This window comes from Heteronotia binoei, unplaced genomic scaffold (assembly GCF_032191835.1).
Source record: "Heteronotia binoei isolate CCM8104 ecotype False Entrance Well unplaced genomic scaffold, APGP_CSIRO_Hbin_v1 ptg001511l, whole genome shotgun sequence".
NCBI classification, from domain to species: domain Eukaryota; kingdom Metazoa; phylum Chordata; class Lepidosauria; order Squamata; family Gekkonidae; genus Heteronotia; species Heteronotia binoei.
The window spans coordinates 19,716-37,631 of record NW_026800298.1 but is presented as its reverse complement, the minus strand read 5'-3'; the positions used below and the strand labels follow the sequence as shown (position 1 = coordinate 37,631).

The following is a 17,916-nucleotide window of genomic DNA, read 5'->3' as shown; positions in this document are numbered from 1 at the left end:
CAAAGTTGCTCAGTGATTGCAATTCTTTATCTATTCCTTAAGGAATAATTTCCATTTGTTCAAATGGGGTTTGTTCCATTATCAACACATACCCTACTAAGGGTAAATGTTAGTTTCCAGCTTGATAGCCACTGTACCTAACATAGCACACAATAAAAATATTATCCCTATTTCCAATTCAGTTGCATTATAGAGAATGTTAGGAAGAGCAGACTACTGGGGGTTAGTTTCAGCTATATGACCTGAATTTCAGTCATAGGAGAAAAAAGATATTCAAGAGATCATGTTATATTGCTTTGGCAATATAATGCGTAACCATCACATACAAATGTTTTCTAGGATCAGTGCCAAGTGCCAGCCTAAGAATTCTACTCAAGGAGCTTACTCCCAGGAAAGTGTTTTTAGAATCACAAAGTTACAGTAAGGCTAATGTCTGCTGCATTAGCCTATACCAAAGTGCCATTTAACTGGACTGCTATTCCTTGTTAAGAAGTCAAAGCTGGTATTTAGATGACACATTACCTTGAGAGGCAAATCAATGGCCAAATATGCCGCAAATATTTTGTTGGTAAAGGAATCCTTTGATATTGCTTCTTATGAATTGAGACAAATCATATGTAGAAAATACAAAAAATGTGTGCACGTTCCAGAAGATGGATTAAGAAAAACATATACTAACCAGCTACAATGACACTGTCATTACGAGCTGGACCAAATTTCAGTGTCATCTCATGTTTATGTTTATGGACAGCCAAATGATCCTCGTTGGTAAAACGCTGTGGCAAAAAGTTTTAAAATATAGTTAAAAATTGAATTTTGACTTAAATGATAACAACATGGAGAACCATTTTTATAATAGGCAACAGCTGATTCTTTTTTAAAAGCCCTGAAAACACTGGTGGTACACCTACATGCGTTTCCCATCCATTGCACAAAAAGATTTTTTTAGAGAAAAACTTTGTTTTCTCAGCATTTAAGCTGAATCATCACAAGTAAGAGGCTTTCAGTAATTTAAATAAAGGCTTCACACCTCCTGCACACCTCTTTTTGATGAGTGGCTGTACAATGATTGTAGCACCATACCTGTACTAAGAAACCTAGCAGTCTATTAAGATTATTTGCTAGATTACAAAACATGAATGCACCTGGAATGCACGTGCAAGTCTCTCAAGACTATATATATGATTTTTCAGCACTATCGTATTGTCATTCATTTTTAGAAATATAAATCTAAAATTGGTGTAAGCAGCTTGCTTTAAAATCTTCTAAAGCAGGGGTGGCCAAACTTGCTTAATACAAGAGCAACACAGAATAAATATCAGGTGTTTGAGAGCCACAAGACGGACAGATGGAAGGAAGCAAGCAAGGAAGGAAGGCAGGCAGGCAAATAGATGGAAGGAGGAAGGAGGGAGGGAGAGGTGGATAGAAAGAAATCTTAATTTTAAATGCATTATCCAGATCGCCTGCTGACTTGGCTTAAAGATACAAATGACTTTTCCAAGGTGACCAATGGGGTGGAGGGGGCTTTGAGAGTCACATAATATGTGTGAAAGAGCCACATGTGGCTCCTGAGCCGCAGTTTGGCCACCCCTGTCCTAAACCATAATACGACTGAAAAATCCCTTCCAATGATTCATGATAATTTACCTCTGGAAAAATATAAGTGAAATTTGTTTGTTTGTTTTTTAATCTGTTCTCATTCTGGTTAGTTATGTATATACACTGTTTAACAAAAGCCTGAAGTAGACAGGAATATTCAAAGCCAAAAATGAAACTCAAATTACATCTATCAATACTTTAATAGTTACTTGCTGCAGAACTACTCAACTATTGTATATTATTCAAGGTTCCATCAGTAAATAGACAGTAAGTACCCCAGACAAAGGATGGGAGTTGTCAATGCTGGCTATCATGAACTGACAGCATACACCTTAGCCCGAGTGGGAACTACTGGCCCTACCAACTGGCAAGTCCGACCATTATAACTGACAGTATTGATTATCCTGAAAGAAGTAAGCACATGCAGTTAAGGAAAGTGACCTCTGTAGGATGACTGCCTGAGGCAGTTATCTTAAACAATTAGTAAAAGCCAAGTTTTTAAAAATCTCTCCTGTGTAACACATATTTCTTTGTTGATTAATATGGATAATTCCAACATATATTACCTGTCCACATCCAGGGGCAGTGCATAAAAAGGGTTTGTCATCACTCATATTCCACAGGTCCTTGTATTACCTATGTTGGAATAATAAAACCATTCTAATATTTCAAAACCACAGGACCAAATTATCAAACAAGCTGCACATCTCCAACATACAATTCTGAATTTGCTGCTATTTCCCCTGTACAGAAATGCCTCCGTAAGAACAAGCTCCATAGGAACAAATATTTCAACAAGCACATTAACAGTTCTTAGGTTATGTTTTCTAAATTACATGAGGACACACACTCCATGGAGATTTGTGCAATGATGTCTTATCAGATGAAATTTCCACAAAATATGGAAAATATTTTTTTACTAAAAACAAAAAGCAATATGGCATAACATATAGACATGTACCTGGCAGATTTCACATGTAAGCTGATTTTCATAAGGTGAATTTATTATAGTCTCCTTTTCATGACAATGGTCCTGCAATTAAAAAAAACACACAAGTCACTTCTTCCTTATTCTATACGACAGCCCATGTTGGGTTACAAACACATCTTTACCTAATTTATTTTCATAGTAACATATATATATTACACTGAGTGCAAAAATATATTTTTTAAAAACTCTGCAAATTTCTCTAACCATCTCTGTGGATTTGTTCAGAAAGACAACCACAATGTTTGGGTGATGTAGGACATGAATGAAAGGAGATCTTTTTATAACAGCAGTTTCTTCAGCCTCTTTGATCATGTGAATAGCTTTTAGCTATCTCCAGGATAATTATATTCAGACATTATATCTGTCCATGTTCACCAGACCCCGCCCCAATGTACTGTTAACCTATCCTTAGAAACAGCAACTGCTCCAGCACGCATCCTGTTTGATCAGATTTGAATCAGGATCCCCCACCCACACCCTAACATTAGCTATAATATCCATCTAAATCTGTACAGAAGAAATCAATTCTCCACTCTTTTGTTTGCAGTGCCACTAGATGAGCAATGTGATGTCACTACTTGTCTGGACATGACACACAGTAAATGCTATGTCTACAGAAAAAGGAAATGAGCACGCAACAGGAAACTGAATATTATTTGTTTGATTTAGTAGGAGCTACATATAAGGGCCACAGATCTGTGTTGCTTAAGCCAGGTCTGCACTAAGAGTATGCAAAACAAAAACAAAGAACAAAAGCAACAGTTTTTGGTTTGGGTCTACTGGACACGAAATTTTTTTTGATATTTCTGAAAAATCCTGGATTCAGATCTGGGATTTGTCAGAAATCCCATTTTTTTTTTGGGGGGGGGGTGTCTAATAGACCAGAGAAGAAAAATACCATTTTTTAAAAAAAGATGAAATGCCAATCCGACCCTGAGGCCGGCTTGGCTTCTCCTGCAGTGTGTGTGCTCTTATGAAAAATTCTCTCTATTAGAGTAAGTGAAATGCTATTAAAGGCAAGGTGGATATGCTGTGGACATATACAGCTCTTAAATCCAAGATGCACTTTTACATCAAGAAGAATACCAAATATTCATGAGGGGAGCATGCATGGCTTTCATCGCTAGGAATGGGTATAAACCTAAAAATTCTGCTTTGGTTCAGGGTTGGGAGCAGCCCCCAAACCCAACCCAAAATGCCCTGAAGTGAACCAGCTCATCTGGACCCCCTTTTCTTCTAGTCGTGACTTGCTGCAGCTGGGAAGGGGGGGGCCAGGAAGGATTAAATGGCTGTGAGCCATTAAACTCATAACTTTTGAAGCAGGGAGGAGCAAAACTAATAGATTTAATGGTTCACAGCTGTTTCAACCGAACAGCTGATGGGCAGACCCACCACCTGTTAGGCTGAAATGGCTGCCAGCCATTTAAACCTAATAGGTCACCTGAAGACCCATGCTGCTCAGCTATTAGGTTTAAATGGCCCAAACAGCCAAATTGAACCAGAGAAAACGTTCGGGGGCTCTAAAATGGGCCAAGTTTGTGCCGAATTTTGGCTCATGAATCAGTTTGCGCTCATTCACATTCATTACTTTTCAACAGCTGTATGCCTTCTATTGTCCTTTTGACCCGATGTAGTTGACTTTTTTCACTTCTCCTTCAAAACACTGTGACACATTTACCCCCAGTCTAGGTTAAAAGTAGTTTATTGCCCTCACTTGCAAAAAGGAGAAAAAAGATAAGGAGGTGGGACAGAAACTGCACCAAAGCCTCACAGGAAAACTGAAAGTTTCACTGAGAACTTAGAATTCTCTAACCAGAAAGCAAACATTAAGGTAAAGCAGCACAGGGTGCATCACCTTGCAGTATAGAGTATATCTACAAAACTTAGGCATTCATAATACTTAAATTCCACAAATATGTCAAAAATTGCCCTTTTATACACTAAGCAAGTTGTAAATGATGCCTTTTATGTTGTTAAAGTAGTAAAATTAATTTAGGTTTGACAGGGTGAAGCTTTGCATATATTTCAAATTCTCCCCCCCCCCCCCCCCCAATTTCCATTTTTTCCAGTGGGGGAAAAAATCTGGTTTTGTAAATGTCCAGAAATGTTACATCTCTAGCTCTGTAGCAAGGATACTATTTGAACATAATTTAACTTATCTATTAGCAGAAATGCACAGAACTATATTGTGTAACTAGCTACTCTCTGTTAATTTAAGTCCAGCTTTTCATGTTTAACTTTGCCTGGTGCAGGCAATGCAATTTTATAATTACCTCAGATAACTTTATCCTCATTACAATATGAATATTCTGTACATTATTTAATATAGTAAGAATTTTTTTTTTTTAGGTTTACTCACATGGGGTTTTTTTTTCTTGTTCACCAGGAAAATTTCCTTAAAGCTACCTTTCCAATGAACTACTGAGCTGCCCAAAAAGTTCAATTAATATTCAATAAATTAAGATTTCTGAGACTCTTGTCACAATGCCTTTCTACACTATTCTTTCTTGCCTTTTGTTTGTTTTGTTTTTGGAAGTATTTTTGTATTTATATGTGCATGTGTGAGTTTGTGCACCTGGAAATCATCATTACCTCTAATGACTGACCTCTACTAACAGCCTGCAGGATATCCGGAGAGGTGGTTGAAAAACTTCCCTCCGCCTCCTAACTCCTGGTATTCCAAGGAGGTCTCCCATCCAAAGACTTGTCAGAGTTGACCCTGCTTAGCTTCTGAGATCTGATAAGGGGGCTTGCCTGGGCTATCCAGGTCAGGGCTACACTTCTTAAGAGAACTTTATTTATAAAAGCTCTTCTGAGGCACAACAGGAATATGAGCCAACAATGGATCACAAGCAGGATACAGGCAAACCCCACTAAAATTAATACACAAGACAAGGCTTCAAGAATTCTATTTCTCCACTATGATTCCGTATGGAATGTATAAGAGAAAAACAGTAGTAAGCATGATAATTTAAGATCTAGGAAATATTTCAAGTGAAAATCAGATACAAAAGATTACAAAGGGGAAGCTGCTGCCAAGAATCATGAAAAAGGATGCCTCAATGTCCCAACATGACCTCCATGTTTCCTGCTCTGTCAATAGACAAATTTATAACACAACTCATGCTTCGGAACTAACAGAGGGTGGGGGGACAACACAGAAACCCCACAAAAAAACTACGAATCATGGTTTTAATGCAAAGGACAAAGAAAGGTAGAAAGGGGTCAAGGTTCTTTTGTGAAAGAACAATGGATGAAGGGAAACATTGGATGAAATAAAGAGAAATGCTATTTAGTCATAGGTCTTCTCAATTCAGAGGACATCCCACATGAGTGAGACAAAGAGGAAAAAACTAAGCGGAGCATTGCTGCTGTATGTGGATAGATTCAGTTGAGTAGCTGTGTTGGTTGGAAGCAGCAGAACAAAATTCAGGTTCAGTGGCACCTTTAAGACCAACTAAGTTTTATTCAAAGTATGAGCTTTAGTGCGCACACATGCTTCTTTGGATACACTGAAATAGAAGTTACCAGTCCATATATATAGGCAGAGGATGTTGTATGTGGGGTAGTTAAAACAAACAAACAAAAAAAGGAGTCAGATCCCAAACTTCCATAAACAAAATGCTTTCAGAAGCAATCTTTACCACCTTCCCTCAGTAGCCTCATTGACAATATCCTATTGTCTGTGAGGGTTCCCTTGCTCTCAGCCCTGGAGCTAGGGGAAGCACACAGGGGAAGGGCGGAAGGCAGTAAATATTGCTTCCGCAAAATTGCTCCATTTGAAGTAGATTGGCTCTAGCACATGGAGGCACTCACTGGCCAAGCCCAAATCTAAATCCAGATTTCCTGAAGCGCTTTTCATTCAATTAAGGAAAACAATGAGAAGTGATATAAATACAACTGAGTGCTAATTGATAATGGCATTTCCGTTTCCTTGGATGCGCAATATCCTGCAATTATGCAGGCAAACAACTTGGGACTGGAAGAAATGTTTTTAAGGTGAATTAAACTGAAGTTCCTCTACTTTCCAAAGTGTTCAGGACACCATATCTGAAGCCATGTCAGCACCAGCAACTGACCACTGCCGAAGAAGTATCACAGCTGCTCTCACAGGTAAAGCCTCTCTTTCTCCTTGCAACACAAACAGGCTGTTCTGAGCAGAGACAGGTGATCATTTGGTACTCCATGGACTTTTTATTGAGCAGGAGCACAACCCTTATACAACCGCTCTCTTGTAGTAAGATTTTATCGAACAGGAAGATAATAATGCTCCACATATGAAGCATCAATTGCCACCACCTGACTTGATGTCTGAATGACAGCAGCTAAAACCAATCTATAGTCCTAGAACTTGATCTCAACCATTAACACTGTATTCTACCCATCCCCAAGGAATTGGGTGTGTGTGTGTGATGGTTGTTCTACGACAACTTTGCAAAAGCTGTTTGACCAGACACTATCTCAGCCTTGATCACCAAGCTTCAAAGTGGAGTGCGGAACTGATGCCTAGTCAAAGCCCAATGCACCACCTCCCCCTACTCTACATTGAGCCAATTCTAGATAATTATGCATAATTAACTCAGAGCATAACTCAATCACATCAGATCTTGGAATGTAAGCAGGGTCAGCCCTGATTAGTACTTGAATGGGAGACCACCCAGGAACCACAGTTGCTACACAGAGACAGGCAGTGGAAAACCACCTCTGTTTCTCTTATGACTTGAAAAGCCTACAGGGTTGATGTAAACTGGCTGTAACTTGGTGGCACTTTCTACCACTAGAGCATGAATTTATTCATTTCTTAGGTACCATTCTGGAGAACCGCTTGATAAGGTAATTGACATCAAATTTCATACTATATTAGGCAATCTAAATTAACCAAACAGCAACAAGAAAAAAACCAACGTAAGAACATAAGAGAAGCTATGCTGGATCAGGCCAATGGCCCATCAAGTCCAACACTCTGTGTCACACAGTGGCCAAAAAGTTCAAGTGCCATCAGGAGGCTCATAAATGGGGCCAGGATACTAGAAGTCCTCACACTGTTGCCCCTCCCAAGTACCAAGAATACAGAGCATCACTTGCCTCAGACAGTTCCAACGATATGCTGTGGCTAATAGCCACTGATGGACCTCTGCTCCATATGTTTATCCAATCCCCTCTGGAAGCTGGCTATGCTTGTAGCCGCCACCAAACCAAGGTGAAGCTATTGTTCCCACAGAAGCTTTAAAACATAAAACACAGCCTGTCAAATAAACCAGCTACTGCAAGCAGTTAACAACTGAGAGGGGGAAAAAAAAGAAACTCAACAATCCCCATGGCAAATGAAATAGTCCTGGGACCTTAAAAATAGTAATCTGGTGACAGGCAAATTTCCAGAAGGCAAAGCACAGCGCCACCACTGAAAAAGCCCTGTCTCCGGTTGCCACTTGCCATGCACTTCATCTAGATAAGATGGGGGCACACAGGGCAGCTCTTGAGATAGTGATCCTGGAGAGGCAGACTTTTAGTTACCTTGGTCATATGCCACATACAGCTATAAAAGCAACAAGTGCTTTAAAAAGTACCCAGAAAAAAATAGGTAGCTCTTCCAATAGTAGTGTGAGCTCCTTTTTTACCATAGCATTTTGTACTAGCTGGATATTCTAAATAGTCTTCAAAGGCAGGCCCCATGTACAGTGCACTACAGTAATTTAATCTGGAAGCTGTCGCAGCATTACCTACTGGGATCTTCACGGAGTCAAAATCCAGAATGTCACAATTCTTTTTCACAACAATAATGGTAGAGTTTCATCTTGCCTATTAATGAACTATTTGGTCATGTTAAAATTCAAAAGCACAAATAACCTGCATTTGTAAATCCCTGCTTCAGCATCAACAGGGCACTATACAAATATTACTGTCTAATTGTAATAAGACACGTTTTGCTGCTCAGCGCTTTTTTGCTTGTACTTCTAGTTAAACAAATGCTTTCCTCCAAAATTTGGCAAAGACAGGTTACAATTAAAAGAAACTATTTGAAACAGCTTTCTCTTATTCAGACCAAGAATGCTCTTTATATTCACACCTACTGATGAGCTAAACTACTCCCAATAACCTTGGAAGTTCACAATGGAGTATGTTGGGGTTCCCACCTTTTCCAGATCAGTTAATCTCTTTTGAGGAATTCTTGGATACTGCAAAAAGATTCTGTGTTATTTTTCAGGATATGCACCTTAAGCATCACTGCAGAAACTCTCCCCTTTCTTACAGCTCATTTTAATCATTCACAACTTATGAAGCTACCAGAAAGGAAAGCCAAGGGCAACTTCGTTTCCTAGCTTGACCTCACTCAGCAACTTTTCAAATATGGTAAGAGCAATATTCCAGTCAGTTTCATGCAGCTTCACTCAATACTACTAGTTTTAGTTACATCCAGAGGCAGCGTCTCAGCCCTTTAATTTTAGGTGCTCAATTATGTGGTGTCACTACAGCACACCCTCTGAAATGAAACTGCAGCCCTCCACAGGAACTGTGGAGACAGGACAGTGGACTAGAAGGACTGCTGATCTGATCCAATGGGGCTCTTCTTAAGTTGTTACATTGACAGGCAGCTGTTGGGCCCACCGCTGACACACACAACTTGACACCATGGAACAGCACCAACAACTGACTGAATCGGGCACAGGGCTACTCATCTTCCTCTATCAAAGTAGAAAGCAAAGAAGCTAGGATCTGCTTCCTCACTTCCTCCTCTCCTTTGGGGCAGTGGTGAGCTTCCTAAAGCAATTTAACAATGCCAAGCTTCCTAAAGCAATGCTAAGACTGCCCCAAAGGTAACAAGCAAGTGAGTGAGAAGCATATAAGGGCCACTGCCACTCTCACGGTCAGAAGAAAGAATACAATTTTTAAAAACATGCCTGCAATGGTGAGTGCTAGGAAGAGAGGGTCACTTGACAGCATCTTGCAAATGGTGGCAAATTTTGGAGGTGGCCCTGCTTCACAGTAGGTTAGCTGACATTCATCAGAGTAGTTAATTTTCTCTATGTGGGGCTGTTGTTTTTAAGGATCCACCACACACTCATGTTAACTCATATCTGAGATCTCAAGTAGTATAGTTCAGTCACTGATTTGCCACTTTTAAATATATTTTTGGAGCAATTCCTACTTCTTGCAGATATGGTTTAGCAACAATTAAGCACATTCATCACACTAATTTCAATCAGACAATTAACACATTAGCGCTTTCCCACTGAAAACTATGGCATTTCAAAAGGTGTTAACATTTGTGATTACTAAAGAGCACTTGATTTGAGATGGAAAAGTCAAATTTTTATCCAAATATTGCCCTAGCCGGGATAGCTCAGGCAAACCTGAACTTATCAGATCTCAGAAGCTAAGCAGGGTTGAGTCTGACAGGTACCTGGATGGGAGACCTTGGAAAACAAGGCGTCGGGATGCAGGTTTTATTCAGCTACCTCCCTGAATATTTTTCAGGCCCCCAGTCAGTCACCAAAGGTTGCCATGACTTCCAGGTGCACACGCACAAACACTGAACATGTGCATATATAAATACAAAAATACCAAAAAAATTATCCAGATGTTGTGACAATTTCAGGGTATCAACAGCACCACATTTCAAGGCAGTAAGTTTTTATTACTACAGAAATAAAGCCATATTCCTTTTATGTCTTTCCTCCAACAATATCCATCCATCCATCCATCCATCCATCCATCCATCCATCCATCCATCCATCCATCCATCCATCCATCCATCCCACCCTTTCCCATAAGAGCTCAGGGTGAATTCCAACAAGTCAAACAGTAAAAAAACCAACAATACCTCTATAAATAAGCAATAAAAGAGTCAGACAATTAAAACATATTAAGGTTAAAACAGTTAAGCCAGAAGCTCAGATTTAACTTAAGGCAGCGTGGGTAATATAGACACTTAAATTCAGAGCTTAGGTGTCCAAGGAATGTCAACTGTCTCGGCCGATTTTCCTCCAGTCTAGATGTTAATCAGTGTTGGGAGGCCAATTAGATGGTATAGCAAACTAAGGACGACCGCCTGCCTCAGCCAAAGGCCTGGTGGAACAGCTCCATCTTACAGGTCCTCGGAATGGTAACAAACCCGAGAGGGCCCAAACCTCTGTAGGGAACTGATTCCACCAGGTCAGGGCCAGGGCCGAAAAAGCTCTGGCCCTGGTTGAGGCAAGACAAACGTCCTTTGGCCAGGGATAGTCAGAAGATGTTGAGAGGCCAATCGTAACGACCTTCGGGCCTCATATGGGAAGAGGTGGTCCCTTAGGTATGCCGGTCCCAGGCTGTGTAAGGCTTTAAATGTCAGTACTAGTACCTTGAAGCAGATCCGGTACTCAATTGGTAGCCAGTGTAGATTGTGCAGCATCGGCAAACTGCTCGCCCGTACAGGCGATTCAGTCAGCAATCGTGCTGCTGCATTCTGCACCAGCTGGAGTTTCCGGGTCAACCTCAAGGGCAAGCCTGCGTAGAGCGAGTTAGAGTAGTCCAACCTGGAAGTGACCATTGCATGGATCACTGTAGCTAAGTCCCGAGGAACCAGGAAAGGCACTAGTTGCTTGACCTGCTGAATATGGTAAAAGGCAGACCATGCAACAGCTGTGACCCGGGCCTCCACAGAGACGGTGGCATCCAGTATCACACCTAGACCCCTCACCTTCTGAACTGGCACAAGGGATGCACCATCCAGGGTGGGGAGTCGGATGCCCGATTCTAGCCCCCCGTGACTCACATACAGGTCCTCCGTCTTAGCTGAATTAAGTTTCAGCAGGCTCAATTGCAACCAACCGGCCACTGTTTCCAACGCCTTGGTTAGCTGGTCTGGGGTGGAGTCTGAGTGGCCATCCATCAACAGATAAAGCTGGGTGTTATCTGCATAGTGGTGACAACCCAGCCCAAAAGCTTGGGCAATCTGGGCAAGGGGGCACATATAGATGTTAAACATCATCGGCGAGAGAATAGCTCCCTGCAGTATACCACACTCTAGTGGGTGTTTTCCAAGAGTTTTCCAACCTTCTCAACCTCAAGGCATCTACAGGGAGAGGACAGAAGGTACAGGATTCAAGATTCATTGCACTCAAGTCTGAGGCAGTGAGCTGGCCCTCCCAAAAGCTCATCTTGAAATTAATGCACCACTGGCACCACTGGATTGTTATTTTCAAGCAAGCAAGCAATCTTGATTGCTTTAGCAAAAATAAAAAAATCCATAGCAATAATGCAAAGTAAAATGCAAATGTCCAACAAGATAAAAGGGAAAATTAGACATTTTAACATTTTTTTTTACAGATTAACGTCATCATTAAAAATTATGTCTAATAATAAGAAATTAAGGACATACAGTCCAGAGACAAATTACAAATGACAAGTGACCCAGAGTGGAGCAGTCACAGGTCAGACATACTTTGGTCAAGCATACCCCATCATCCTTCTATCCTTTATGATGGTTGCAGTAAATCTTGCCATTTGGAAAGTTATGAATTTGTCCCTATCTACCAATAATATGGCTAATTTCTCCTGAGCTGACCTTCCTGGAAGGGGGATATCATGATCCGCAAAAATCTACTATGTTCAGCCTCTTATCTTGGGCATTGGAATGTGGCATGGGAAAAATCCTCAATAAACTTTTGGTCACAGGAGCAGACTCTTTTCCTATATGGGATCTCATTAAAATGCCCTTTCAAGACTGCGAGCAGTAAAATATCACATGTGCCTTGGAAAAGGCCTTTCTGTAGTTGCAATTCCTTAAATTGGTAAAGTACACTGGAAGAGTCAGGGGAGAGGGAGATATCTGTCTGTAAAGTATAAATCAGGGGCGTTGAACATGCAGCTTGGGGACTGGATCAGGCCCCCAGAGGGGTCTTACCAGGCCCACGAGCAAATCAAAAATAGGTTTGCAACTTACAGATACACACCTGAATGGCAAGAATACTCAAGATTGTTACAGCACAGACATGGTCTCCAATTTTTGAAGCATGTTTCATTTTAATTTTTAAAAAATCTTTAATTGTGTTTTTCTGTGTCTGCTACCTGGCATTACGTTTTATGACACACATGGCCCGGCCTGACAAGGTCTCATTTATGTCAGATTCAGTCCTCATAACAAATGAATTCGATACCCTTGGGATAAATGCTCTCAAAATGCTTACTACAGCGGTTTGAGAACTCTGATCTAACAATCTTTGTCTTATGAGTGGTTTGGCTGCATAGAATCCAAGGGTTCTCAAGTATTCTACTGAGAAGTCAAGGCTAGCCGCTAATCGGAATATAAAAATGTGCCATGAGTTACCCTTCATCTCTCCATACACCAAAGTGAAAAGGCCTGGAGATGTCCAGAAGATGATTTTCAACCAGTAATTAATGGCTGATTTATAAACTGAGGTTATTATTGAGAGTAGAGCTAATTCTGATTTGATCATAGCAAAGGGTGTTGATGGCGGAATAACTAACAGCAAGTGTACAAATTTGTTTTACATAATTTCTAAATATTAGAGATTCCCAGAGCCCCAAACTGCTGCTCCACAAAGAAGGTGGGGCAGTAGTTTAATTTTATAAATTTTTAACGTTGAAGAAATCAAACATCCTCCTCTCTTCCTATAAAATCTAATACCAAGGACAGCTCTTCTGGGGTTGTACTTTTCATAGTCAATATGGGCTGACCAATGAAACATCACCCCTAAATATTTAAAGCTAGATACCCGTTCTAATGTTTTCTCATCCATTGTCCATTTATGATAATGCAGTCTTCTACCAAAATGAGTAAATAGGCTGGCTAAACAGGCACCCACCAGTCCTAGAAAACCTTAAGCAAATTGGGGGGGGGGGGCGGATTTTCACCCTGGGCTTTATTACCTCTTATTATACAATCTTGGTTTTATCATAATTAACATTAAGTGCAAATGAACAACAACAAAAAGACTGTTTACAGTAGGAGCTGAACTGTCTGAACAGCCTTCTAAGACTAGCTTGAATATGGGAAATTAGCCATGTGTCACCTGTGTAGAGTAAAACTGAAATGGTCTTTTGGCTTATTTTGACTAGAAAGAAATGAGGACTCAATAGGAATTCTACCATATCATTTTTGTATAGATTAAAAAGCAGTGGAGCCTAAATACAGCCTTGTCAGCCCCCCTTTGTGGTTTTAACTAAGCTAGACAAGTGGCCATGGACACCTAATCTGTTCTTTATACTGGTGTCCGTATAAAGGCCTTTTATATGCTTTAGCAGTTTATTATCTATATTTATCTATATTCATATTAATTTTCTCCATAAATGAAATCTTAAGGTGAAATCAAATGTGGCTTTGAGATTGATAAATACTTGCCTAGATGATCTATTTGCTATTTATTGAAAAGGTGTTGCAGTAGAAGGCGATGGTTCAGGGTAGAATGTCCCTGCCTAAATCCAATTTGTTCTGGTGATAAAAGGAGTTATTTTCCATTACCCATGTCTCCAGCTTCAATATTTATTTATTTTAGGGTTTTTTAAAGTCACCACTCACCGAAAGGGTCTCATGGCAACCTACACTAAAACAATAAGGTAAAAATATAAACATAAAAGCAAATAACAAATATAAAATGTTAACATTAAAATATTAAACTATTAAAACATGTGGCTATCATCGTACCACTAATAAAAACAGCCAAACATGATTACCCTTCAAAGGCAAACCTAAATCATGTCTCCTTGCATGCTATGTGAAAACTAAACAAGTCTGGTAGAGCACAGATGTCATCTAACTGTGTTCCATAGGGTGGGGGCTACAACTGAGAAGGCCCTTCCGCTGGTGATAGCCAACGGAGCCATTCTGGGGCCAGGTGCCTGCAAGAGGCCTCTAGTATGACTGAAGGGAGCACAGGGAGGGTTTTTTAAAAAATGGGTGAGGTGTCTTCCATAAAGCATTCCTATTACATCCAGCAGGCTTAATTTAGCTGGATTGGTACATACCTGGATAGGTAACAGGGCTCCCCACACCCTCCTTATGAATTGGAACCACAACAAGAAAGGTCCATTTCTGAGGGAACCTACCAGGTGTATCTATATGAGTAAACAGGCTGGATAAACAGGCACCCACCAGTTCAAGAAAACCTAAGCAAATGGGGGGGGGGGGGGGTAAAATTTTCTTTCTAGGCTTTACTACCCCTAATTACAGAAAGCAGGGATTTTATTTCACTGACAGAATGGGCCACTCAGGTGAATTAGTTAATGGAATCAACACAGATTATTCAGCTACGCTATCCTCATGGGTTTGATCATTAAATACATTAGAAAAGTGTTCTTCCCAGAGGTCTTTGTATATATAGGAATCTAACTCATGATTTTTATTTTGTTAGAACAAACTAACATGGCTACTGCTTTGCATTCATATCATCCTCATTCAGTGTGCTATACCCTTGTTCTAGGCCACTCCACTTCCTTCCTCTGTCCTCAATACTGGGAAGGGGACCATTAAGGAAAATCAAAGTAACCACAGGAAGTTAAAGTTAATGAAGGGAAAGATGCTTGCATATTGTTCCTCCCTCCCCTCATCCTTTTGATCTATTTATAGGCTAGACACTGCAAGCATTTAAAGAGGAAGGAAGGCAGATAATTTAAAATTTTAAAGTGACTTTTTAAAAGGTTTAAAGGGTTAAATAATAATCTGTTATATTCTTTTTTACTGTTATAACCCTCAAGTCATGAAACCTCAGTATGTAGACTCTTTGTGGGACTTTTTATAAGGTACTTTTAGGGTTGTTCTAAATGTTCTGGTCAATGAATGTATTAATACTGACTGACTGCTTAAGTGGGCCACATCAAATAAACATCAGATGTTTGAGAGCCATAAGACATGAACATCAGATGTTCAGATGAAAGCAAAGAAGCGATTCCTACGTTCTACCGATTGTGGAGATGTTCACCTTCTATTGCTCCAATCCTGCTGGGGCGGGTATAAAACGAGGGAAGTGCCTTTAACCCTCTTTTTGATGTTTACGTTTTTTAAAAGATGAGAAAGCAAATTATTTGTTTATACAGCAAAGGGGAGAAAAGCAAGCAATGCGAGCACGGAAAAGGAGGCGCTTCTCGCCTCCCTTCCTACAGCCCAGGGCTTGTGGGGATCCTGCCCTCCTGTAAAGGTTCCTCCCAGTGATGCTGTGGGTGGAGGCCCAAGGGCGGCGTGTGTTTGAACCGGCCAGCCAGGCTCGCTCTTCCATCGTGGCGGCGGCGGACGAATAACGGGGCTCCCCGCAGCCGGAGACCGTTCTCTGGGTGGAGAGAAAGCCTCCTAGAGCACCGAGGCGCCATGTTACAGCCTCCCAGACAGGCTCCCCCACCTCTCCTCCCCAAGCAGGGCCCGTCTTGTTTCCATTCAGGCCGCGTCCGGGCGAAAGGCTCCAGCCACGCCCGAGCTGCGCCTCTGGACGAGGCCGAAAAGCGCCAACCTGACCCGCCTCTGCCTTTATTTACCACAGGAAGAATAAACACACACTCACCCCACACACGACCACCGGCCGAACCGCACATTAAAGCCCAGGTCCTCCACAGGCTTCCGTCACATCTCGCGGGAACTCACTGACACATCTCTTTCTTTCTCGTTTGCTATTCCCTCACACCTTCTCCCCCCCCTCCCACCCGCGCGCTCTCTCCCCCTCCCTCCCCGGTGGAGGTACTGTCACGTGACGTGAAAGGAACGAGGGAAGGTAGAGAAAATGACACGTGGTTGGAAAGGGCTACGTCCGCGAGGCGGAGCCGTTGCCGACCCCATAAGGGTCGGAAAGAGCCGAACGTGCATAGAGCGTCCGGAAAGAACCGAACAGTCTGCGACTGCGCAAATAGCCTTGCGGCGGCTGGAACGCAGTGGCGGGGAGCAAATGGATGGGAGAGGGATGCGGGAAAATCCGAAATGCTGCGACCATCAACCAGGATTTCCAACCCCAAACTTTTAGAGGGCATGTTCAGCGTGTAAGGAAACTTTTGTTGGCGCAGCCCCCACTGATAACGCCCACAAGCAGGGAATACAGATTGTGAACTTCATAGTTTGCTATTCAAGCTGTGGTTACCAGCCACCAGTCTGGAGCTCTCCTGGTATTACACTTATTCCCCTGGAATAAATGGATGCTTCGGAATGGATTTTCCGGCATCACAAACCTTCTGACCTCCATATTTTCCTCCCCAGGCACCACACCCAAATCTCCATGATTTCCCACTCTAACCGATGTATATTGCCTTGGGATAGGCAGGCTTTCCAGTCCTGGGTGATGAATGCTGTGTTCCCTTTTAACATGCATAGCATGTGTGGCTTGCAATTAATTTGTACCAAGCATGGAATTTTTCTCTGGCACCTTTTTCATGATTCAGTATCCTCAGGGAACCAGTATGCAGTGTAGTGACAGCCTAAGCTCTACTTCCCAATTCTGCCATGGGACCTTGGGCCAGGCATGCACAGACAGCCTCACCTACATCAGTGTTTTTGTGAGGATAAAATGGAGAATGTCAATTGCTGTAGATCTCCACTAGGAACAAAGATAAGAGTATAAATGAAGAGTGAAATAGTACCTCTGCTTTTTTGCACACAGAAGGCCCGGGTTCAGTCTCTGGAATTTCCAGTTGAACAAGAACCAGGAAGTAGGTGATGTGAAAAGACCCCTCTCTACCTGCGACCCAGAGAACTGCTGCCAGTCTGAGTAGACAGTGCTGACTTTTGGACCTGTTTCAGTATAAGCTGCTTGTGTCAGCTTCACAAGTGAAAATTAGAACCAGCCTGCTGCTTTGATGGATCTGTCCGGAATCGGAGTACTCCAAGTGATTTCATACAGTAATTCAAAGTTCTAGTTTTATCATGGACTTCATATTCACCTTGCATAACAGACATACCTGTTTTAACTTGGATGGTACATATGCAGAGAAGCTGCAGCACAGCAATGCTCTGTCTGTTTAGCATGCAGATGGTCCCAGATTCAATCCCCTGCCTCTCCAGTTAAAGAATCAGCTAGCAGGTAACGTGAAAGACCTTCAAGTCACGGAAGAGCTGCCATAAGGCAGAGTAAACACTGACTCTCGTGTTCATGTACTATGCAAAGAAGACAGAGGTTCTAGAGAACTTCTGACACCTGTTTTTTCTTTTTTAACACTCGATACCAAATTCCTGAGATGTTTTAAAGCTATTAAATAATTGTGCATCACTGCCTTTTACTTGTGCTGAAACATTTCAACTTCTAACTACACAATCCTGTCTATCCACTCTGAAGTACCAGGCCAGTGCTTACTCCCTAGCATTTATTTACATTCCATTTCCACCCACCAAACAGAGACCCAAACTGGCATACATT

The 17,916-nt window shown here is 41.5% G+C and overlaps 1 protein-coding gene across 2 annotated transcripts in view; it reads right to left on the bottom strand.

The window, feature by feature from the left end:
• The window catches only part of LOC132591083 (cyclic AMP-dependent transcription factor ATF-2), a 50,540-nt gene extending 34,324 nt beyond the window's left edge, over positions 1–16,216 (bottom strand). Inside the window, exons 1-4 of one of the 2 annotated variants that reach the window (XM_060263968.1) lie at positions 16,081–16,216; positions 2,561–2,632; positions 2,166–2,235; positions 680–776 (exon numbers count right to left, since the gene is read on the bottom strand). In XM_060263968.1, the coding sequence (XP_060119951.1) occupies positions 680–776; positions 2,166–2,213 (145 nt within the window). In that variant the 5' untranslated portion in view covers positions 2,214–2,235; positions 2,561–2,632; positions 16,081–16,216. The remainder of the gene's footprint in view (positions 1–679; positions 777–2,165; positions 2,236–2,560; positions 2,633–16,080) is intronic. The other variant, XM_060263969.1, reaches the window with a different exon arrangement.
• Between the last annotated feature and the right edge of the window lie 1,700 nt (positions 16,217–17,916).